The sequence below is a fragment of the Asterias amurensis genome, chromosome 5 (assembly GCF_032118995.1).
Source record: "Asterias amurensis chromosome 5, ASM3211899v1".
NCBI classification, from domain to species: domain Eukaryota; kingdom Metazoa; phylum Echinodermata; class Asteroidea; order Forcipulatida; family Asteriidae; genus Asterias; species Asterias amurensis.
In genome coordinates, this window is record NC_092652.1 from 15,748,392 (window position 1) to 15,769,712 (window position 21,321).

General features: G+C 39.6%; 2 protein-coding genes across 2 annotated transcripts in view; one reads left to right on the plus strand and one right to left on the minus strand.

The window, feature by feature from the left end:
- LOC139937280 (protein mono-ADP-ribosyltransferase PARP4-like) overlaps positions 1-3,791 on the minus strand; it is a 35,692-nt gene extending 31,901 nt beyond the window's left edge. The window contains exons 1-4 of the mRNA XM_071932382.1: positions 3,717-3,791; positions 3,274-3,352; positions 2,147-2,308; positions 1,186-1,335 (exon numbers count right to left, since the gene is read on the minus strand). Of these exons, the coding sequence (XP_071788483.1) occupies positions 1,186-1,335; positions 2,147-2,308; positions 3,274-3,352; positions 3,717-3,736 (411 nt within the window). The 5' untranslated portion in view covers positions 3,737-3,791. The remainder of the gene's footprint in view (positions 1-1,185; positions 1,336-2,146; positions 2,309-3,273; positions 3,353-3,716) is intronic.
- A 3,798-nt stretch (positions 3,792-7,589) lies between these two features.
- Positions 7,590-21,321, plus strand: part of LOC139937410 (protein mono-ADP-ribosyltransferase PARP4-like) — a 38,176-nt gene continuing 24,444 nt past the window's right edge. Inside the window, exons 1-11 of the mRNA XM_071932544.1 lie at positions 7,590-7,641; positions 8,603-8,681; positions 10,838-10,999; positions 12,600-12,749; positions 14,368-14,508; positions 15,019-15,207; positions 16,477-16,631; positions 17,100-17,237; positions 17,771-17,869; positions 18,175-18,358; positions 19,048-19,234. Of these exons, the coding sequence (XP_071788645.1) occupies positions 7,622-7,641; positions 8,603-8,681; positions 10,838-10,999; positions 12,600-12,749; positions 14,368-14,508; positions 15,019-15,207; positions 16,477-16,631; positions 17,100-17,237; positions 17,771-17,869; positions 18,175-18,358; positions 19,048-19,234 (1,504 nt within the window). The 5' untranslated portion in view covers positions 7,590-7,621. The remainder of the gene's footprint in view (positions 7,642-8,602; positions 8,682-10,837; positions 11,000-12,599; positions 12,750-14,367; positions 14,509-15,018; positions 15,208-16,476; positions 16,632-17,099; positions 17,238-17,770; positions 17,870-18,174; positions 18,359-19,047; positions 19,235-21,321) is intronic.

Genomic DNA, 21,321 nt, shown 5'->3' on the forward strand with positions numbered 1-21,321 from the left:
ACGCCCACAGCATTCCCTTATAAGGAGTTGTTTACCCGAGGGCGGCGGAGGGCCTTACCATTTCAGAGCTGGAGGGGTGTTGTGTTGAAAGAAATCATTGAACAATATAATTTTTGCATTTATTTTACTTTTTGACCAAAAAGTGTTGATGTTTTTGACCGAAATAGTATTTATGAATGGGAATCAAAGTGTGTTGAATCGGTTTTCAACTAGTTGTTTAAATTAACTGTATGGGCTAGTACCTACGTTATGTCATAGCTGGTACCATCATTTTGGTAAAATAACTAGCAAATATTTTGGTATTTGGCATATTAATAGAATATGAACAACCATAGCTACTTTGATGCATGTGTACAAGAGTTTTCCATTCCGGCTTGGTTTCAAGAGTTGACTCAACTATTTCACACTACCAAACCACGACTTTTCACACTACAAACATAACATGCGCTGAATGCTGTTTGTACTCTTCGTTGAATGTAACACAAAGTTTACAAAGAACAAAATTAAATATCAAGTAGTTAACATCAAAGGGTAACTGACTGGGTAAGTTTCAAATAGTTTGGGTTCGAATAAAAGAAAAATGACTGGAGCGGGACTTGAACCAAAAACCTCCGGATCAACGAACCGGCGCTCTACCAAGTACGCTATCCAGCCCTGTGTTGGCGGTCTCCTTTTTTGAGACAAAATGGTAATACAGCTTCTGACTGGCACACACAAACAGAGATTTTGACTAAAGGAGACAACACAGGGGGCTGGACAGCTCAGTTGGTACAGCGCAACTACGTTCATATTATGGAGATTGTTGGTTCAAGTCCTGCTCCGGGCAATTTTTCTTTGTTTAAACCCTAACTATAAAAATAACTTATAATACTCTTTTGTTCTTTTTGCAGATTCTTTTGCAATTTTTGCTGGTATTTGTGTTGTAACTCATCGAAAAGCATAGTTATAGTTAAAGAGAACCTTGTTAACATTATGTCTTTACATTTTGACAATGAACTGCAAAAACCCCAGCGTTAAATTGCTTCTCTTGGTATCCAAGAGACAACAACCACACAGTGTTAATTTCACCAACAAAAAGTTAACTAACACCATGTCAGTGTTGTCACATAACAAGAGTTTGATCATTTTGCAGTGTGGGGAAAGACAATTTCAAAAAGTTCATTAAAAAGACCAGAAGGTTTTTACATTGCGATAGACTTGTGATCCAACCCATCGAGACAGGAATTTCTTTGTTTTGTGAAACTTGGAGAAGGTAGAGTAAATCTTGGCGTAAATTGCGAGGGCTTCATCGATGGACTCCGCATAGTGGCACTTTTTGGTGCCGCAATTCTCATCCTGGCAATGACAAAAAAAAAGTTTATTATTATACATAATAATATAAAGAATAAAAAGAAAAATATCAACCAGGGAATATAAGTATTTTTTACAAGAAACTGACTTTGTAACATTTGATAGTTGGGTGCATTCAAGATCAGGTGTACTGTACTCCTTTGTAGATGACAATCAACAACAATACCTTGTTTGTTTACGGATATTCAGGTCAAACCTTGAACCGATAACCGGGGGCACTGAACGCCTTTAAAAAACAACTTGACATCTTCAATTCGTACCAGCACAAACCACAAATGTCACTAATGTTTCAAAGGAGTACAGAGCCCCGGTTACTGGTTCTAGGTCATTGACCTAGGACGGAGATTCAAACCAACCGTTTGAAGTTATAAGTACTGATTTCCTTCCCTTGGACACCGGTCACCGTTGCGTATAGAACTACTGTTTTGCAAAAGCATTTATTAGTATTTGTGTGATGAATCATGATATGCAACATTTATTTTATATTCATAAAGTGGAGAGCGCGTCACGTGGGTGTGCATAAACCTTTTGTTAATGACCGGTAAAAAGTGTTAATTCATGGACGTGACACGCGACCTTGCACCTGTTCTTATAAGACAGTTTCTTAATTCCTATTGTTCGAGAGCAACGGCTGAAAACGTAATTGTGCCACATCACGCGATACGCGCGACCCCATTCCCTTATAAGGAGTTGTTTACGCGAGGAATTAAACCACTAGTTGAAAACCTCTTCACCAGACATTGATTCCCTTACTAAAAACGCACTTGTAAAGTTTTAGAGCGTCTTGAACACAGACCTTCATTTCCGATAGCATCCCTGTATGGGTGAAGACCCTACACGGATATTTGGACCACGCATCATTTCCCTCGTCGTCTCCCAGAGTCTTCTCGGGCTGGACGACATGGAGCTCCAGTAACCTAAATTGAACGTCCTCGTCCGGCTCAGGTTGTGCTGGATCCTTAAAAATGAAAATATAACAGTTTTCTCGTTCAATTCCAGCAACAATGAATTCAAATGTTACAACGTATTTAAAGTCACGCATTTTTCTTATTGGCCGATCACTCACTTAGGGATTAAAAGGGTGGAAACGAGTTCTTAAACGGCCATTTAAAACTGGCAGCGTCGTTGCCGTGTGATATCGCACGGCATGGAACTCATGGAATAATATTCGACAAAGTTTTGAAACATGCACCAAGCTTATTATATTTTGTTTGTAAACCCGCATTTTTTTATGATGACGTTTTAGGGTCACGCAAGTAGAAAATATCATGTGGAACTGTAAAGTTCTTTCAAAGCCCGAGGGTTCTGTGTTTCAACTTTTGAGGAGATTTTATAAATTAAGGCTTTAAAGCTGTTCATATTTCGCTTTGAAATTAGGAGAGTGCCTCATAAAAACAGGCAGCAAGTCAGTTTGGGAAAAAACATATTTTCGGGGTCTTTTTTAACTGGGGCAGGCCCCTATATGCATCATTAGAAGAAGAAAAAACTACATTTGGCTGACCTGCCGAAAGTTGAAATGAATGTGAAGTTTAAGTGAATATTTTTATCACTTAGTATAAAAGCACAGGCTGCTATGTGAATAAGTTTGTAAATGTGGTACACCCCTGGATGTTGTACATAAAATATCCCTTCATACTGTACGTCACGTTTTAGGTATTTTAGGCTGGTGGTTGACTCAACAAAAACCAATCAAGCGAAAACAGAGTGTAATATTTTTTTCCAGAGGTCAATCTATGCAATAAGTAAATACTACTAGGCTGTTAGTACCAATTTCGGTACCAGTATAAACACAAATGCTTTCTATACATTATTGTGCCAGACCGATGGCACTGGTGATTTAAAGTATATGAGCAGCCGAAATACTGCAGTGTACAACAACAAAAACAAATCAACTCAATTGAAGCTTTTATTCTAAGACTATACCTGAAATGCGGCACTTTTTGCTATGTCATAGAAGTGCTCTGGAAAGCCAGGCGCGGCAGGGTCGCCCCATTTCCACACACTGGGAAACAAATCACAAAAATAAATCACACTCTCGAAATCAAATTCGTGGAAAACTGCTTCTTTCTCAAAAATTACGTCACTTCAGGGGGAGCCGTCTCTCACAATGTTTTGTACTGTCAACCTCTCCGAAACCAAGTGAGGTTTTATGCTGATAAATATTTTGAGTAATTACCAATAGTGTCGTCCACTGCCTTTAAAGATTGAAAATTAATACCCTAGCCCTAGAAAGACGTCGGGCTACAAATAACCATGCCAGTAGGACTATATAGTTTGTGCAGTTAAAACCAGATTTGCTTGATGTAATGGTTTCCTTCGTCAATGCAATAACAAAATAATGCTTTAAACATACACACAGTACTTACTTGTTTTCAGCCTTACTCATTTTCGATGCTCATTGTACACAGGAAAGACAGCAACTGATAAGTGAAGGTTATAGTGGCTCAGTGACGTCTGATGGTCAACAGGTTGAATGCGGAACTGCTGAAACTATGCTTTAAAGGCAGTGTACACTATTGGTAATTACTCAAAATAATTATCAGCATAAAACCTCACTTGGTAACGAGTAATGGGGAGAGGTTGATAGTATAAAACATTGTGATAAACGGCTCCCTCTGAAGTAACGTAGTTTTCGAGAAAGAAGTAGTTTTTCACGAATTTGATTTCGAGACCTCAAGTTTAGAACTTGAGGTCCCGAAATTAAGCATCTGAAAGCCATAATTTCGTGGGACAAGGGTGTTTTTTCTTTCATTAGTTATCTCGCAACTCCGACGACCAATTGAGCTCATCTTTTCACAGGTTTGTTATTTTATGCATATGTTGAGATACACAAGTTGTGAGAAGACTGTCTTCTACAATTATCAATAGTGTCCAGTGTCTTTAAAGGCACTGTACACTACTGGTTTTATTGTCGAAGACTAGTATTCTCACTTGGTGTATCCCAACAAAACAGTGAAAATTTTAGCTCATTTCGGCCATCGAGATTGCAAGAGAATGACAAAAGAATAACTTACCTTATTACTTTGTTTGTTTTTAGCTGCACCGTAAAATGCTCCAGCTGAAGTCTTTTATTTTATGAATGAGAGATTACCTCTTTCTCAAAAACTACGTTACTTTTTATAGAGGGAGCCGTTTCACACAATGTTTTATAACTATCATCATCTCTCCATTGCTCTTTACCAAGTAAGTTTTTTTTATGCTAACAATTATTTTGAGTTATATTACCAACTGTGTCAAATGCCTTTAAACGCAAAGCCAGGGGAAGTACAATTAACTATTTAAATGGCATCGCTCAATTACTTCCCGAACAAGGAAGTACAAGTTCATTTTTTGATAGGTCACCTGTCTTGCACGGAAGCGTTAAAGGGACACTGTGAGAAGAAGGGAAGAGATAGTAAAATAAATAGCAAAACACATGATGATTTCTCATAATTATGACTTTGTAAAAATCATAATTATGACTCAAGCAAATACGTCATAGTTTAATAGGTCAAATACAACAAATTTTTTGATTATTCATGTTTATCATAATTATATTTTGTCTTATTATTAAGTCGAAATTATGAGATGTAGGTTAGTTATTATGTATCAAAACAAATTAAGTCCTCTTATTTTAAAATCCAAAAATCCTGGACAACGTGGAGGATAACGGGCATTTTATTTTGCACTGTTGTGTTACGTATGTGTTTGTGACGTTTGGAACTGCATTATTCCACATAAATTTCGAATTTGTGAGGAATATAATATGACGACCAAAACCCACCACAGAAATTTGTTTGCTGCCATGGAACGTTTATCTGTTGAAATTGGTGGCTTCTTGCAGGTCCAGTCTAAGTATATATTAACAGCCTGAACATCTGACGTCACACTTCCGGGCTCGTGAATAACGCCACAGAGTGGCCCCATAGCCTAGGTCGATCCCCGTCCATGATCACCTTTCACCTACATTCATGGCACACGAAAATACGCAGTCAAATCCTACTTACAAATATTTGGTGCGTTCGATAAGCTTCTCTGGGTCGACCCGCAGAGCTCACTCGGGGGAGCCCCTGATGACAAGAGCTATCGAACGATCACACTCGCCCTCTCGCTGTGACGCCATGCACATCGGGTGGTCCACCCCACAAGCAGTGCACTGCTGGGGGATGGGGCTGACTCGGGTGAGCCCCTGGAAGTCAAAGCTATTCGAACGTACCGGTGTGGCGGTTTCAGTCTTCCGCCGTAAGCCAAACGAACGCACCTATTACATGCAAGTAGGCCTACATGTACTGTACGTAGTACATGTACTGTAAGTAGTACATGTACTGTATGTAGTACATGTACGCGACGAAATACACATGTGGACGCCATCATGCCCACGACCAAAAGTAAGCTTTCCATATCCGTGTTTTGATTGGTCCGAGTTTATGTTTGTCAGCTGCAACCACATCACTAAATTGACCGATCTTCGTAAGATTAGATTAGATTCGATTTTTTTATTCCTAATGCTACTCTCACACTTGGGCGAGTATCTTGCGAATAAATTATGAATTTTTTAAATTCGCGATCAATTCGCCCAAAAGTTGCGATTTGATAGTGAATATGTTCTCGGCCATCCTTTAACCTCTCCTTACCAATATCTTACGAAAAATACGTACGCTTTACTAACAGTACCAATGGCTTACCAATGGCTTACCAAATGCTTACGCAAATCGATGGCGAAGTACCGTCTTCACAACGTTCGCTGAATGTACGGAAGCGCTTCGTATTGCCGCTCTCACCGAATGGCGAATGTTCTTGCGAACATGAATATTTGAACATGAATATTTGAATTTGTCCAACATGGCGGTTGGATAGTGAATATTTTCAGCTCGGTCTCACCCCTCGATCGACCTCGGTCTGCCCACTCCTTACCAATATCTTACGAGTACATTACGAATGCTTACCAACGCTTGCCAATGCCTTTACGAACGTTGCAAACGCTTACGCACGCTTTACCAACGTTACCAATGCTTACGAAAATCACGCCGAGTGACCGTCTTCGCAACATTCGCTGAAATTAACAAACCGGTTTGTAAATTGAGCGATCGACGTAAGGAGGTGGGGAATAATTTGTGAACGTTCCGAATTTGTTACCAACGCTTACGGAGACCCGGCGAATGCTGCGAAGTTTGAGCGATTGTCAAATATTTCCTTCCGATAGCACATTCGCTAGCATATTCGCCGTGTGAGAGCAGCATAAAGTGACCGATCTTCGTAAGGAGGTGGAGAATGACTTGTGAACGTAGTGACTTTGTGGCGAATGTTGATAAGTTTGAGCGAATGTTAAATATTTCCGTTCGTAAGCACATTCACTAGCATATTCTCCATAGTGTAAGAGTAGCATCATGCCGAGCAAGAAAATCACTTTCTCGATTTGCACATTAAAATACAGTATTAAAAATAGCACAAAACATACATGAACCGTATACATTAAAACAGCAACAATAAATAATAAAAAAAGGAGGTGAAGAATGACTTGTTAACGTAGTAGTGAATTTGTGGCGAATGTTACGAAGTTTGAGCGATTGTTAAATATTTCCGTTCGTCAGCACATTCGCTAGCATATTCTCCCTATTGTGAGAGTAGCATTAATGAATGCCAAGTGCAAGACTGCGAAACGCTTTTAGAACTTATTGGGATAGAGAAAGACATTATTTATACCTCTCGTAATAATGAATAAATATAAATAATTCAAGGTATAATAAAATTACTTGTATTTGACGTATCAAAGTATAACTGATTTGGCAAGGGTAATAAACGTTAAGTGGGTCAAATCCTGAATTATCTGCACAAAATTATACGGGTATTCGTGCACGACCTCGATATGAAAAGACCGATTTGTTTTCGTACAAAACGACGGATATGCTCTTCGTTTCAATTTACTGGTGCACTATTGTTTTTTTTTACTTTTCAAAAAGGCCGAAAAAGACTGAATTCCAGAAGCCCTTTTGACAAATTAAATATTCATAACGAGGTCACGCACGAATCCCCATGATTATTTTGCAGATAAAAAGGAACGGATGATGTGTGTGCTGCAGAATAGCCTGCATAATGACTGATACTTGTTCATATGACTCTCTCTTCTCTCAATATCCCTTTAACGCTTCCGTGTACAAGACACGTGACCTATCGAAAGGTGTACTTTCGCTTTACGGGTATATAAAGCAGAATGTCACCAGTTGCGCACTCAGCCGGCTGTTCAACATCAGACCAGTACACCTGTCCTTCAAGTGTACAATGAGCATTGAAAATGAGTGATGCTGCAAACAGGTAAGTAATGTACTTAAAGGCATGGACACTATTGGTAATTGTCAGAGACCAGTCTTCTCACCCGGTGTATCTCAACAAATGCATAAAATAACAAACCTGTGAAAATTTGAGCTCGATTGGTCATCGGAGTTGGGAGAAAATTATGAAAGAAAAAAACACCCTTGTCACACGAAGTTGTGTGCTCTCAGATACTTGATTTCGAGACCTCAAGTTCTAAATCTGAGGTCTCGAAATCAAATTTGTGGAAAATTACTTCTTTCTCGAAAACCACGTCACTTCAGAGGGAGCTGTTTCTCACAATGTTTTGTACTATCAACCTCTCCCCATTACTCTTAAACAATAAAGGTTTTATGCTAATAATTATTTTGAGTAACTACCAATAGTGTCCACTGCCTTAATAAAGCCATTGGACACTTTCGGAACATAATTTTGTTTTAAAGTTCACAGATTTACAAATACTTTACAGGGTTTACAGAAGGTAATAGTGAAAGACTTCTCTTGAAATATTATTCCATGAAATACTTTACTTTTTGAGAAAACGTTTAAACAATATCAATTCTCGATATCGAGAATTACGGATTTATTTTAAATACATGTCATGAGACGGCGAAACGTGCGGAAACAAGGGTGGGTTTTCCCGTTATTTTTCCCGACTCCGATGACCAATTGAGCCTAAAATGTTCACAGGTTTGTTGTTTTATATAAGTTGTGATATACGAAGTGTGGACTTTGGACAATACTATTTACCAAAAGTGTCCAATGGCTTCAAGGTATAATGCATATATTTTTTATATAAATATATAGCATGGACGAATGAAACAGTACACCAAGCATCTGTAAACTTTATAATTGTAAATATTATATTTACTGTTAAAACCAAACAGTTATATGCTGGTTTGTTTGTTTTTCAATAGACAGTCATAATATTAGAGGTGATTTCTTTTTGTGATTTTTTTTTCAGTGTGTGGAAATGGGGTGACCCTGCCGCGCCTGGCTTTCCAGAGCACCTCTATGACATAGCAAAAAGTGCCGCATTTCAGGTATAGTCTTAGGCTAATACTAGTAGCATTCACTAATTTGGTAGATTTGTTCTTGAAAACTGAGTATTTTGGCTGATCGGCAGTGTGATAATAATAGGGTGAAGAGCATTACAGGGTGAGTCACCAGAAGTTGACCGGGATTTGCAATGTTTTTCAAAATAACAAATGACACTGAACAATTCAGTAAAGCCTTAAAATATTTCCCCCATTGATTAAAACAGTTTCAATGAATTGAAATTGGAGATACCTTAAATTATAATATCACCGTCCCACTTGTTCGTGCTTGCAACATACAATGTCAGTTTGGATCAATAGTGTGTTACCAAAGCGAATTTTTGTAACTGGAAAATGTTTTTGTAAAGTCAAAGATAACACGATTTCGGCCTCATTTGTTTCAAGTCATGTTATAATTCAGTTCGAAAAGACTACAATTTAATGTCGATTCACAAAACAATCTATACTTTCAACAACAGAGTGACGTCACAGAAATACTTTAATAAATGGGTTTACACAAAAATAATAACTAGCTCAGCGTATGTTTCCAAAGCCCATTCACCGCAGCTGGGTATCAGTTTCATGGCCCAAGGCTTGTTGTTAAAAACACAAAACCAATCTTTTCAACGTGTGCATGGTTTCCATGCATATGAAAACACAACTACAAAACGACCATTCAATACTGCTTTAAGTTGGCATATGCGTGGGAAAATGTTCCATGAAAAGTAAATGCATGTGAGTGCACTGGTGCGAATAATTATTTGAAAGAGTTGAGTGATGGTATCTTTTTTTCATCGAGGCAATGGAACATTCCATCTTTCAATGAATGAAAGTTTTCTGACTTTTGCACGAACGAAATACATTCATTATTGTTTTCGTCCTTCGGGTGGGACGTAAAGCCGCTGGTCCCATGTGTCGTGTTACGCATGTAAAATAACCCAGTGCACTTATCGAAAAGAGAAGGGGTTCGCCCCGGTGTTCCTGGCTGTGGCTGCTGAATGCGCAGTAGCACATTGTAACCCTTATAAGGTGCTAAATAATTGGGTCTCAGAATTCATCCCCTACCTTTCTGAAAGTTTGATATACTCAGCACGTTGAGTACCTACTGCTTTGTAGATACATGAGCTAGATAAGACTTTCATATGATATTATTATATTACACCTATTTTTTGGTTCAGCTTGTTTGAGGTAACAGTGACTTGTTGTGCAGTGCTAATTTTTTAGACGAGCTGGCGGCATAATTTAGTATGTTCCTTGTTCGAACTGTGCTGCAATATCGAATACACGCATCGTGAAATAGAACAAATCGGACGGAACTCAAAATGCACATACGTTATCGTAGTGTGCAGTTGTGCGTTTATCTGCTATTCTCCAAGCACGTGGCAAGGATCTGCTGGAGCGTCATATTATTATTGACAGTTTACACACCTGTTCCGACACACCTGTAAACGACACACCTGTTACAACACCCAACTGTGTTTGACTATTCCCCACCCAAACAACAAACCGAACCGGTTCCCCTAACCCTAATCCAACCCTTGCATGCAAATCACGAGGGGTGTCGGAATAAAGGAATGTCGGAATAAAGGAGTGACACTTCTTAGAAGAAGAACAAAAACGCAACAAAAGTTGTATGTATTTTTTCAAACAATTAGATAATACAAACTTTCATGGTAAAGACATTATTAAGGAACTTTTTGGTAGGCCTTAGTATAGAACCAAGAAAATATTTTAATGTATAGTCTGTCTATTTCATGTGTTCATTTCACAAAGTCAACTCGTCGATAACTTGGAAAGTAGACCTACTTCCTGTCGATAGGTATTAGTACAAGAAATACGGACATTTCTATTGTTGTTCCTTAGACACAACGTTGAACGTTAACATCATTTTTGTTTTCCGGTGTTAAAGTTTGGTGTTGTTTGGATTTTGTTTTAATGGATGCCCTTTATGTGAGACTTTTGAACGCTAGGTGGCAGCAGACTCCGTGTTAACTTCCATTGCATGCGTCAAAAGGTCCCCATTGAAGCCAGTTTGTTCCATTTATGCTTTTTCAGTACCATTTTAAACATTGGGTGGCAAAGCGTGAATTTGAATGTGATGTAAAATGTAATTCATTGTTGCTGGAATTGACCGAGAAAACTGATACATTTTCATTTTTAAGGATCCAGCACAACCTGAGCCGGACGAGGACGTTCAATTTAGGTTACTGGAGCTCCATGTCGTCCAGCCCGAGAAGACTCTGGGAGACGACGAGGGAAATGATGAGTGGTCCAAATATCCGTGTAGGGTCTTCACCCATACAGGGATGCTATCGGAAATGAAGGTATTGGGTTGACGCAGCTCTAAAAGTGCATTTCTTATAGACCTTATGCATTGACGTAATCCAGCGGCCATCTTAGTGGAAAAACGGTGACGAAACAATCGAAACGCACAGATTTGTACGCGCGACGCGCAGGATTGGCCAATGAACAACCTCCTTTTGACCTGTAGGTGAGGGCGCCCTACTGAAATGACATCATGTGCATAAGGTCTATTCAGAACATAAAATTAATATCATCATCATTCCACCTCGACCTTCCCTGTGCTTGACGCATCCATGTGACGGTTCCGAATTCTGTGATGTCGTCCATCCAACGTCTGCTTGGTCTGCCTCTACGTCTCGTACGTGAATTCTTTGGGTCCTTTCCGTAATTCAGTGTGTCCATCTTTTGTCATGGCGTCTTGCAAGGTGGCCTGCCCACCTCAATCTTTGTTTTTAATTCCTGTATTATGTCCCAAGCATTTGTTTTCTTTCGTAAGTCCTCTTTTCTGACCCTGTCCTTTATTGTAACTCCTAGACCATGATCCTCTCCATTGCTCTTTCTGTGGCTCTCAGTTTCTTTTCCATTTTTTTAGCACTGGAATGATGCATTGATTGAAGATAAGACTTTTAAGTGAAAGTGGGACGCGCACAGCATCCCCTTATAAGGAGTTGTTTACCCGAGGGCCTTACCATTTCATAGCTGGAGGGGTGTTGTGTTGAAAGGAATCATTGAACAATTGCATTTATTTTACTTTTTTGACCAAAAAGTGTTGATTTTTCTGATTGAAAAGGTATTTATGAATGGGAATCGTAGTGTGTTTAATCGGTTTTCAACTAGTGGTTTAACCCGCCGAAGCCTGGCTCTTGATAATTTACCTCGACTTCGTCTCGGTAAAGTTACCAAGAACCAGGCCTCGCTGGGCTTAAACCACTAGTTGAAAACCTCTTCACCACACATTGATTCCCTTAGTAATTCACGTTCAGCCAAAAGATGGTAGCCTCGGTAAATAATAAATACAACGCAAACAAAGTGATTCAAAGATTTAGGAATGGGGGTACAGTCAATTAAGCTCAGCTTTCGTTAGGGAGTGCCATACAACAAAAATCACAAAAATCATTCAGGACATAACCGACAAAGACCTTGGACAACAAAACAAACTTTCAAGGACTTCCGTGAATGAATAAAACTGCTAACGGTTGGTTTCATTTTCCTTTCGTTATTAATGAACTAGACCTAGAAAGCGTGGGCGGCACTGTACTCCTTTGGAACATTTAGTGACGTCATTTTTAATAGTACAGCGTCCCAGTTACTGGCTCTTCCCTGAATCCCTTCCCCCTCTCTTTTTCTATATTAATGGATATGTGTTTGTTTGTACTTGTTTTATACCTCTGAAGAAGTTCCGGTTCTGATTGGAAGTTAAGGCCATCTACCCTCTCTCATCGTATACAAAACAAGTGTCGGTGATTTTCATTTCTGATCTAACTACTACACTGGCATCTCAAATGCATCCAACTATCCATGCTATAAAGTCAGTTCCTCGTATGAAACACTGATATTCCATTTCTTCTTGTTCTTTATATTATTATGTATAATAATAAACTTTTTTTTTGTCATTGCCAGGATGAGAATTGCGGCACCAAAAAGTGCCACTATGCGGAGTCCATCGATGAAGCTCTCGCAATTTACGCCAAGATTTACTCTACCTTCTCCAAGTTTCACAAAACAAAGAAATTCCTGTCTCGATGTGTTGGATCGCAAGTCTATCGCAATGTAAACAAATTTTGTCTTTCTGATGAATATTGGGAAATGTGTCTTTCCCCACACTGCAAAACACTGGGGTATTAAATTGATTGTACTTTTGTTATGTGACAATACTGACGTGGTGTTTAGTTGGTGAAATTAACACCGTGTGGTTGATGTCATATGGATACCAAGAGAAGCAATTTAACGCTTGAGTGTTTTCTGTCAACAAGAAGAAACAATATAGTGCTAACAAGTGTCTCTGCCCAAACTACAAGTTGCATAACAAAATCGCCGATGAAGAAAACTTTAACAATAGATGGCTGTTTGTTGTTTTCCCCTTTAACTTTCTAATTTTTCAATAATGAAAAGAAACTTCCATTGAAATATGGCAGCACTATATTGGTAATCACTCAAAATAATTATTAGCATATAACCTTACTTGGGACGAGTAATGGGGAGAGGTTGATAATATATAACATAGTTAGAAACGGCTCCCTCTGAAGTGACATTTTCCACGTATTTGATTTCGAGACCTCAGATTTAGAATTTGAGGACTCGAAATCAACGATCTAAAAGAACACGACTTCGTGTGACAAGGGTGTATTTTCTTTCATTATTATCTCGCAACTTCAATACAATACATACAATACAATAATACACTAATCTTTATTAGATCCCAAAAAAGGGTAATTCAAATGCTCGCATACAGTAAAACATTGACACATTAAAAACATTTAAAAAACAGACAATGGCTATATACAATTACAAGAAAAAACACTAAAAAGCGATAAGAAAAATACCCGAGACTGGGCGATAAATTTATAACCGAGCTGTGAGCTCGGTTACCGTTTCGGTTATGACGTCAGAAACAGTTTTTGGTTGGGGTCGCCAAAACGCACTCCTAGTTCAGTGGAATACTTTCTGTTTCACCGGATTGTTGGTTTTGCCTTGTGTGTCGGTTCTTGTTTTTTGGCGGCACTTGTGCCCTTGAGCAAAAACAAAAGAGTACGTTAACTGCGCAGTTATTTTGTCCTGGTGGGAGTTGGTCCAATATTGTGTAATTTACTGAACAAACACAAATCTACATCAAAGAAAAACCTATTTGTTGTCTAGGTGTTTTTGATAACTGCGATTGTGCAAACGCATGTGTAAAAAAACAAAATGTCTTTTGCAAAATAATAAGAACCCATTGAGTTTTGTATAATATTTAGTTTCGATTTGTTATTTCTCAATTTTTAAAGGCAGTGGACACTATTGGTAGTTACTCAAAATAATTGTTAGCATAAAACCTTACTTGGTGAAGAGTAATGGGGAGAGGTTGATGGTACAACACATTGTGAGAAACGGCTCCCTCTGAAGTGACATAGTTTTTGAGAAAGAAGTAATTTTCCACAAATTTGATTTCGAGACCTCAGATTTAGAACTTGATGTCTCGAAATCAAACATCTAAACACACACAACTTCGTGTGACAAGAGTTTTTTCTTCTTTGACTATAGTGTCCAGTGTCTTTAAGTCGGGACATATTATTGTGTCAGCAAAGGCAGGGTTGACAAGAAAACAAGGTCAAGCTTGTCCACACAAGGCCTCGGAAAAACACCCAATAGTTGCTCATGTGTAATCTTGTTCAAACATTTTACGATTTAGCAAGCTTTGGAGTCGGGTCTTCGAGATGGCCCTGCAATCTCACCTGAAGTTGCTCGCCTCGTGGAATACGTCTGGCGGGAGACCATTGGTGAGCTGCAGGAGGTGCTTGATGTTCCATACAGGGACATTGGACTCGGAAAAGTGAGTTTCGACTTCAACGTAGCCTTGATCAAGGATTTGGAGGATTTTGTCTAAAAACAAAATGTATAGATTGTTTTCATGTTTATTTTGTTTGCGCCGCGCTTTTCGTCCCAGCTACCTTCCAGCCCGAGCTGTGTACTTAGCAGTTCCATTGGCGCGTGCTCAGGTGAGCTGTATGCTTGTGTATAGACCTTCTCCTGTCGGCCTCCGCATGTGGAGAGTGGTTCCGCAGGATCGTTCCGAAAGACTTCCCATAGTCGATCTTTCGACTTCCAGCATGTGTTTTAGCATATCTGGGAACATTATGACTTATTCAACAGTTTTATTTATGTTCAAATGTTGTTTAAAAACAACATGCACTTTAAAAAAATAAAGTGCATTTCATAATGTCGTCGGGCGGCATCAGTGTTTTTTAAAATGCAGTTAAATGTGAACCTGTTGAAAAACTATATCAAACGCCATTGTAGGCTTCTAACCAAAGTTTTTTATTGTCATTTATCTCATACGTAGGTTGAACAAGCAGAAGGTGTACTTTTGCAGATCAGAAAGTATCTGGATAATAAAGAGGATGGGGTGTCTTATGCAGGAGTACTGGAAAATCTAAACAGGGAGTTCTTTGAATTAATACCTCATAGACCACAACATAAAGATTTCATTGATCACAAACGGACAATCGCCACCAAACGTGATCTGTGCCAGGTAAGTTTTGAACTCGTGTCATGGTGAAATGTCAAAAACTCCCTTTAAATATGCATAAATTTGTAAGGTCAAATTCATTTTTTAATCCACCTTTTCGCCAGTTTGAACAGATATTGTAGTTCATTTCTGAATTTGAACCAATCAATGTTATTTAACTTGACTATTTGGAAGGGGGCAAATTTCTTTTTTAATAGACTAATTTTGATGGCTGATGACGTCATTGTTTAAAATTGTCCCCTCTGAAGTTTACACCTTTTTAATGTGAGGTTAAAGACTTTACTTTTTTTATGAGGGGGGGGGGTGGCTCTATGTTTTGGAAAATGGGTTTATCACAAAATTTACTTCAACAGGAGCCCCTTTTTTAATTGACATCCCTTGGATCAAACAATTTCTAAAATAATGATTGTAAAATATCGCTAAGTGGCTTCTAGTCACGAACATTGACGTTAAATGTTTGTGAATGTTGAAATTATGAGACTTTATATCTTTTTAGGATATTTTTGAGGAAATCTGTAAAATTTGTTTACTGATGAGTTGTGGTTGAACACAAAAGAATAACACTAAATGTATTGGAAGCACTGACCTCCGAATCAATGTGCCGGCGCTCTCCCAACTATAGCTTTCAAGCCATTATGTTAGCGGTCTCCTGATTTTGGGGTGCCAATCAGAATCCATCTAGCCGTTTAGTGCTTAGTAGCCAGGGATCCCAAGTTTACGATACATGTGAATTAAGCATCAGTGAGCCAGGGGATCACCTTAAAGCCATTTTACACTTTCGGTACAGAAAAAAAAATCACAGATTTACAAATAATTTATAGGGTTTACAGAAGGTAATGGTGAAAGACTTCTCTTGAAATATTGTTCCATGAAATGCTTTACTTTTTGAGAAAACATTAAAACAATATCAATTCTCGATAGCGAGAATTACGGATTTATTTTAAACACATATGTCATGACACGGCGAAACGTGCGGAAACAAGGGTGGGTTTCCCGTTATTTCTCCCGACTCCGATGACCAATTGAGCCTAAATTTTCACAGGTTTTTTTTTGTATAGTTCTGATACACGAAGTGTGGGCCTTAGACAATAGTGTTACCGAAAGTGTCCAATCGCTTTAAGGGGATGCGACTTATTATTTCAGAAAAAAAACCTTGTGATTTTTGTATTTTACATGAAATACTCAATGCACTCAAAAGGTTTCACAGTATTTGCTTTCACTTTCAGTGCGATACTTCGGCAGACATCAAAATATATGTGTTTTGTATTACAGTTAATCAAAGATATAGTGAATGTAAGTGAGTCAACCGACTGGTCCCAACGCAGTAGTAGTCAAGCAAGGTATCACGCAATACAGTGTTTCCTTAGCTACCTACCTCCAAATCATCCAGAATTCACAAAGATCCGAGATTTCTTTATTGAGACAAGGTATGCATTTTTCCTTATGTTTGGGAATGCTATTTGTGTGTGTGGCCATATAACAAGCTTCCGTTACACGGACTCTTTGAATGCGAATCTTACGTTAGATTTTCACCTTTATTTACATTTTGTAGCGATAATTTGAATACATGATCTTTTCGTCAATTACTCGTTAATAATAATATATAAAAAAAGATTTAAATTTGGTTTGGTAAGTTACTTTTAGATGGCTGGAAGTAAAAATAGCCCGGAAGGTCATGTGATTGTTTGTACCACTTTTTGGTTAGAACAATCACGCGACCTTCGTTTTGTTTTAAAATGCTCAAAAACTACCAAATTTTATGACTTTTTTAGAGACTGTTCTTCTTCATTTCTAGAAGACCGTTGAGTTCATTTCTTAGTCTATTGTGTAGCCCAAATAGCCCAATTCGGCCGGTGTGTCCCTTTAAAGCCTTCATTCACCATTTTGGCTTGCAGTACGGGACCTCTCGAAATCAAGAGAATATTTGCCGCCACTCGTGGGATTGAAGAGGCTTCATTTGACGGGACCATCGGCAACAACCAACTCCTTTTCCATGGATCAGGACCAGCCACCCTCCTCGGAATTCTCTCAAGGTGTGTAAATTGAAAGCTTTCAACAAAGTGGGCGGACTTGTGGTGGGATGGGCGGAGGTTATGGATCGGATTTTTACCACTGACTTGATCCCTAAGATTGTCAAGGGCGAGCAGCTGGGGTTGGGTGGGGCCTGTGATGGAAAGGTGCTCCCCCAGCCCAGACATCCACAAACCACTGTGTTGCAGCATGTTGCAGTAACTGTGTGGACATTCCTTTGTTACTAATACTTCACGAAAGTCATGTTCTTCGATTTGGTACAAAAACACTGTGAGGGCGTGTGATTTAGTACACATAGTGTTTCAAGTTCATCACACAGTAGCCTATTGATGTGGTGCTCGTGCACTGTATAGACTCACCGTGGTCGAATATAGGCGCAGTATTGTCAAGATACCCCACGAAAAATACACTCGTAGAGCCCTCGAAAGGAAACCAAATCATGACCTTGCGCTCCTCTCGTGGAAAACAATACATACTAACCCTAACCCCAACTTGAATAATTGATTGCTATGTGGACAATAATCTTTAATTTCAGGGGTTTGTTGTTACCGAAGATTGTTGTTGAAGAGTATGGCGGTTCTCGGTGTGATGTCGGGTTCCTTGGTTCAGGCATTTATTTTGCCGGTAGAGCATGGTAGGTTCCTCATATTATGTTCAAAGTTATATTAAATTCTTAAATATTTGAATTTTCAAACGTTTTTTGCTGTTTGTTGACACGATTGTTAATTTCTCGTGTAAACAAAATATACATTTCGTAGTTTTGCATATTTAAAACGAAAAGCCAAGAAAAAGTTTAACTGATTTTGACACTCAATTATGCACAAACCAAAGTACTGTTTTAGTACCCCCAAAAAGGTGCAATAAACTACGCTTACAATTTTACTTTACATTATGTTTCTTATGTATTTATTCCAAACATGACCATCTACCATTTTGCAGTAAGGCTCAGCAATACTCACCACCTAGTCAGCAAGCCGGTACCAGACTGATGTTTATCCACACGGTTGCCTTGGGTAACGTCAAGAAGCTATACAACCATGATTATACTCTCAGTGAGGCACCGAAGGGCCACCACAGCACACACGGCGTCAGCAGTTGTTCTGCACACCCAAGCGCATTTGAGGTAGAGTTAGCCTTTTTATGAATTATCTTTTTACGCATGCGTACAGACCCTTTTGGTTTACAAACGGTATGTAACTGTGATAAAATGTAATGAGGTCAGTTGAACAACATTTCATGATAAATTCTACCCCAACAAGCCACATTTTCTAGGAATACAGCAGTTGCTAAATTATAATTCCTTTAAAGGAACACGTTGCCTTGGATCGGTCGAGTTGGTCTTTGAAAAGCGTTTGTAACCATTTGTTATAAAATGCATATGGAAAGATGTTGTAAAAGTAGAATACAATGATCCACACAAACATGCCTCGAAATTGCACGGTTTTCCTTTTACTTTGTCGACAAACACGGTCGGCCATTTATGGGGACTCCCATAAATGGAAAATAACAAACCTATGAAAATGAGCTCGATTGGTCGTCGAAGTTGTGAGATAATAATGAAAGAAAAACACCCTTGCCACACGAAGTTGTGTGCTCTCTTTCAGATGCTTGATTTTTTTCGTGAACTCAAAATCTAGTTCTGAAATCAAATTCGTGGAAAAGTACACCTTTCTCGAAAACCCGTTACTTCAGAGGGAGCCGTTTGCTCACAGTGGTTTATACTATCAACCTCTCTCCATTGCTCGTTATCAAGTAAGTTGTTATGCTAACAATTTTTTTTGAGTAATTACCAACAGTGTCCATTGCCTTTAGGATGACGAGTTTGTTGTATACGAGACGAATCAGCAATGTATCCGCTACCTTGTTGAATTCACCCTGCCAGGAGAAACTGAGGTGGAGATACCTCTCTGTGAAACTCCTCAGATTGCAGAAGGACCGGAGGAGATGATTCTCTGTAAACAACTCGAGGAGGTTCAAAGTAGTGCTCCAACAGCAATTGGTAATGTGTAAGACATCAGACAAAAATGTCATAGACTATTCATCAACGTAAACCAGGATTGATTGATCTCGCTGTGCTGTTCTTTCCATGCATTCACAGCACAAATTCATTTTGTTTAGATGTTTTTTTTTGTTTTTTTTATGAGAAATGGAAGGCCATTTAAGGCCACTTCTAGGTACAGGTACTGGGTTAAGTCACTATGGTAGCCGCAGCTACCAACAAATAGTTTTTAATATGCAGCCCCTGGGAACAAAAACCAATGGACCTGCAATGTCAGTTTATCCTGCAATGGGGCATCTGTCAACACCTCAAGGTTGAATTGGAGACTTTGGCGACCAATTTAGCCTGGGGGTCAGGGAAACTCAGCTGGTTAGTCCGTCAGCGCTTGTATTGGGTGTTGCTGTTGCTATGTAACAGAATGCACTTACATGGAAACGTTCGTTAAAGACACTCGACACTATTGGTAATTGTCAAAGAACAGTCTTTTCACTTGGTGTATCTCAACATACCTGTGAAAATTTGAGCTCAATTGGTCGTCGAAGTTGCAAGACAACAATAGAAATTTAAAAAACACCATCGGCCCACGATGGGTGCTTTAAGATGCTTGATTTCGAGACCACAAAATCTAATTCCGAGGTCTCGAAAACAAATTCGTGGAAAATTACTTCTTTCTCAAAAACGACATCACTCCAGAGGGAGCCGTTTCTCACAATATATTATACTATTGTAACGAAATGGTACCGCGCGGTGGCGCTCCAGGCTTAGCGCGAGAGTAGGCGCCCTTAGCGCGCGAAAAGGCGGTTTGGCGCGGCGCTGGCTGCCGCGGGGCATTTTGGGAAGCACGCTGCTGCCTCGTGCGTGGGGAGTGCGTAGCGGGCAGTTGCAGACTGGACAGCGGATGGTACAGACGTGTTTTCAATAGTGGTGTTTAACAATTGGCGGGGAGGATTAAGGCGGCGACGTGACTAGCGTGTTCACGTGTCGGGAGTAGTAGCAGGGCTAGCGTGGGGAGTTTTGGGAGTTGCGGTGCGTGCTGCTGACAGTTGTGTAACCGAGGGGTAGGTTTCATTGGATTATTTTCTGTGTTATTTATGGCAAGTTGGACGTAGAGACGTGCGATAATCCACTCCCGTAAGGAGGTCACATTGCATTGTATTGTTTGCTCTGGAGTCCGAGATTCTATCAGGCCCTTAAGGCATATTCTATTGTGTATTGTATTGGTTGCTCGGAGTTCGGGATTTTATCAGGCCCTAAAGGCAGCTTTGGTTTTACTGTAAATGCAGTTCAGTTACTTTAAGTTAGTTCCAGTTACCTTAAGGGATTTTCCAGTTGCTTAAGGGATTACCAGTTACTTAAGGGATTTCGGTGACCTTAAGTTTAGTCAGTTGCCTTAAGGGACCATTTCTGGCCTTAAGTAAAGGAAGATTGCGTAGTTGGAATCAGGAATTACTGTGCTTTCGTAGGGATAATAAATAAAACGGATCAATAGTCAATCAGTAACTTGTCTCAGCCCTCACTCCTTGGAAGTCAACAGTTTCTTACAGTTTCTAGACCCCTTCCCCCACGTTTTTATTACATGCGGCGATATACGGTTGCCTAACGACCTCACCCCAAGTGCCAGCAGGACTACCGCTCGTCCTGTGCTGGTGACCACCAGACGGGAATCGCTACATTGGTGTCAGAAGTGGGATTTGCTGTAATTTTTGTGGGAGACAGGGTTATTCTAGAGCTGTATAACGGACTGCATGATGGACCGGATGGATTCAAGGGCAATGGAGGAGGAGTTGGAGGTGCTTCGGATGGAGGTTCATACAGCCGAAAATATAGTCGAGGATGCTGTCGAGGCCAGGCGGGTAATGGAGGAGGAGTTGCGCAGGATGCGTATGCAACACGCAGAGATGGAAGAGAGACATAAGTCGGGCAGGGTCCTTGGAGCCCCTACGCCAGACATGTTTTTCAGCACTCCGAGTCCTGTGGTTTCCGGTACACTTAGGGACACCTCAGGAGCAGGATTCACACCTGCAAACACAGTTGCAGACACAGAATTCACAAGAGAACAGGAGGTGGGACGTAAGGAGGATGCGACT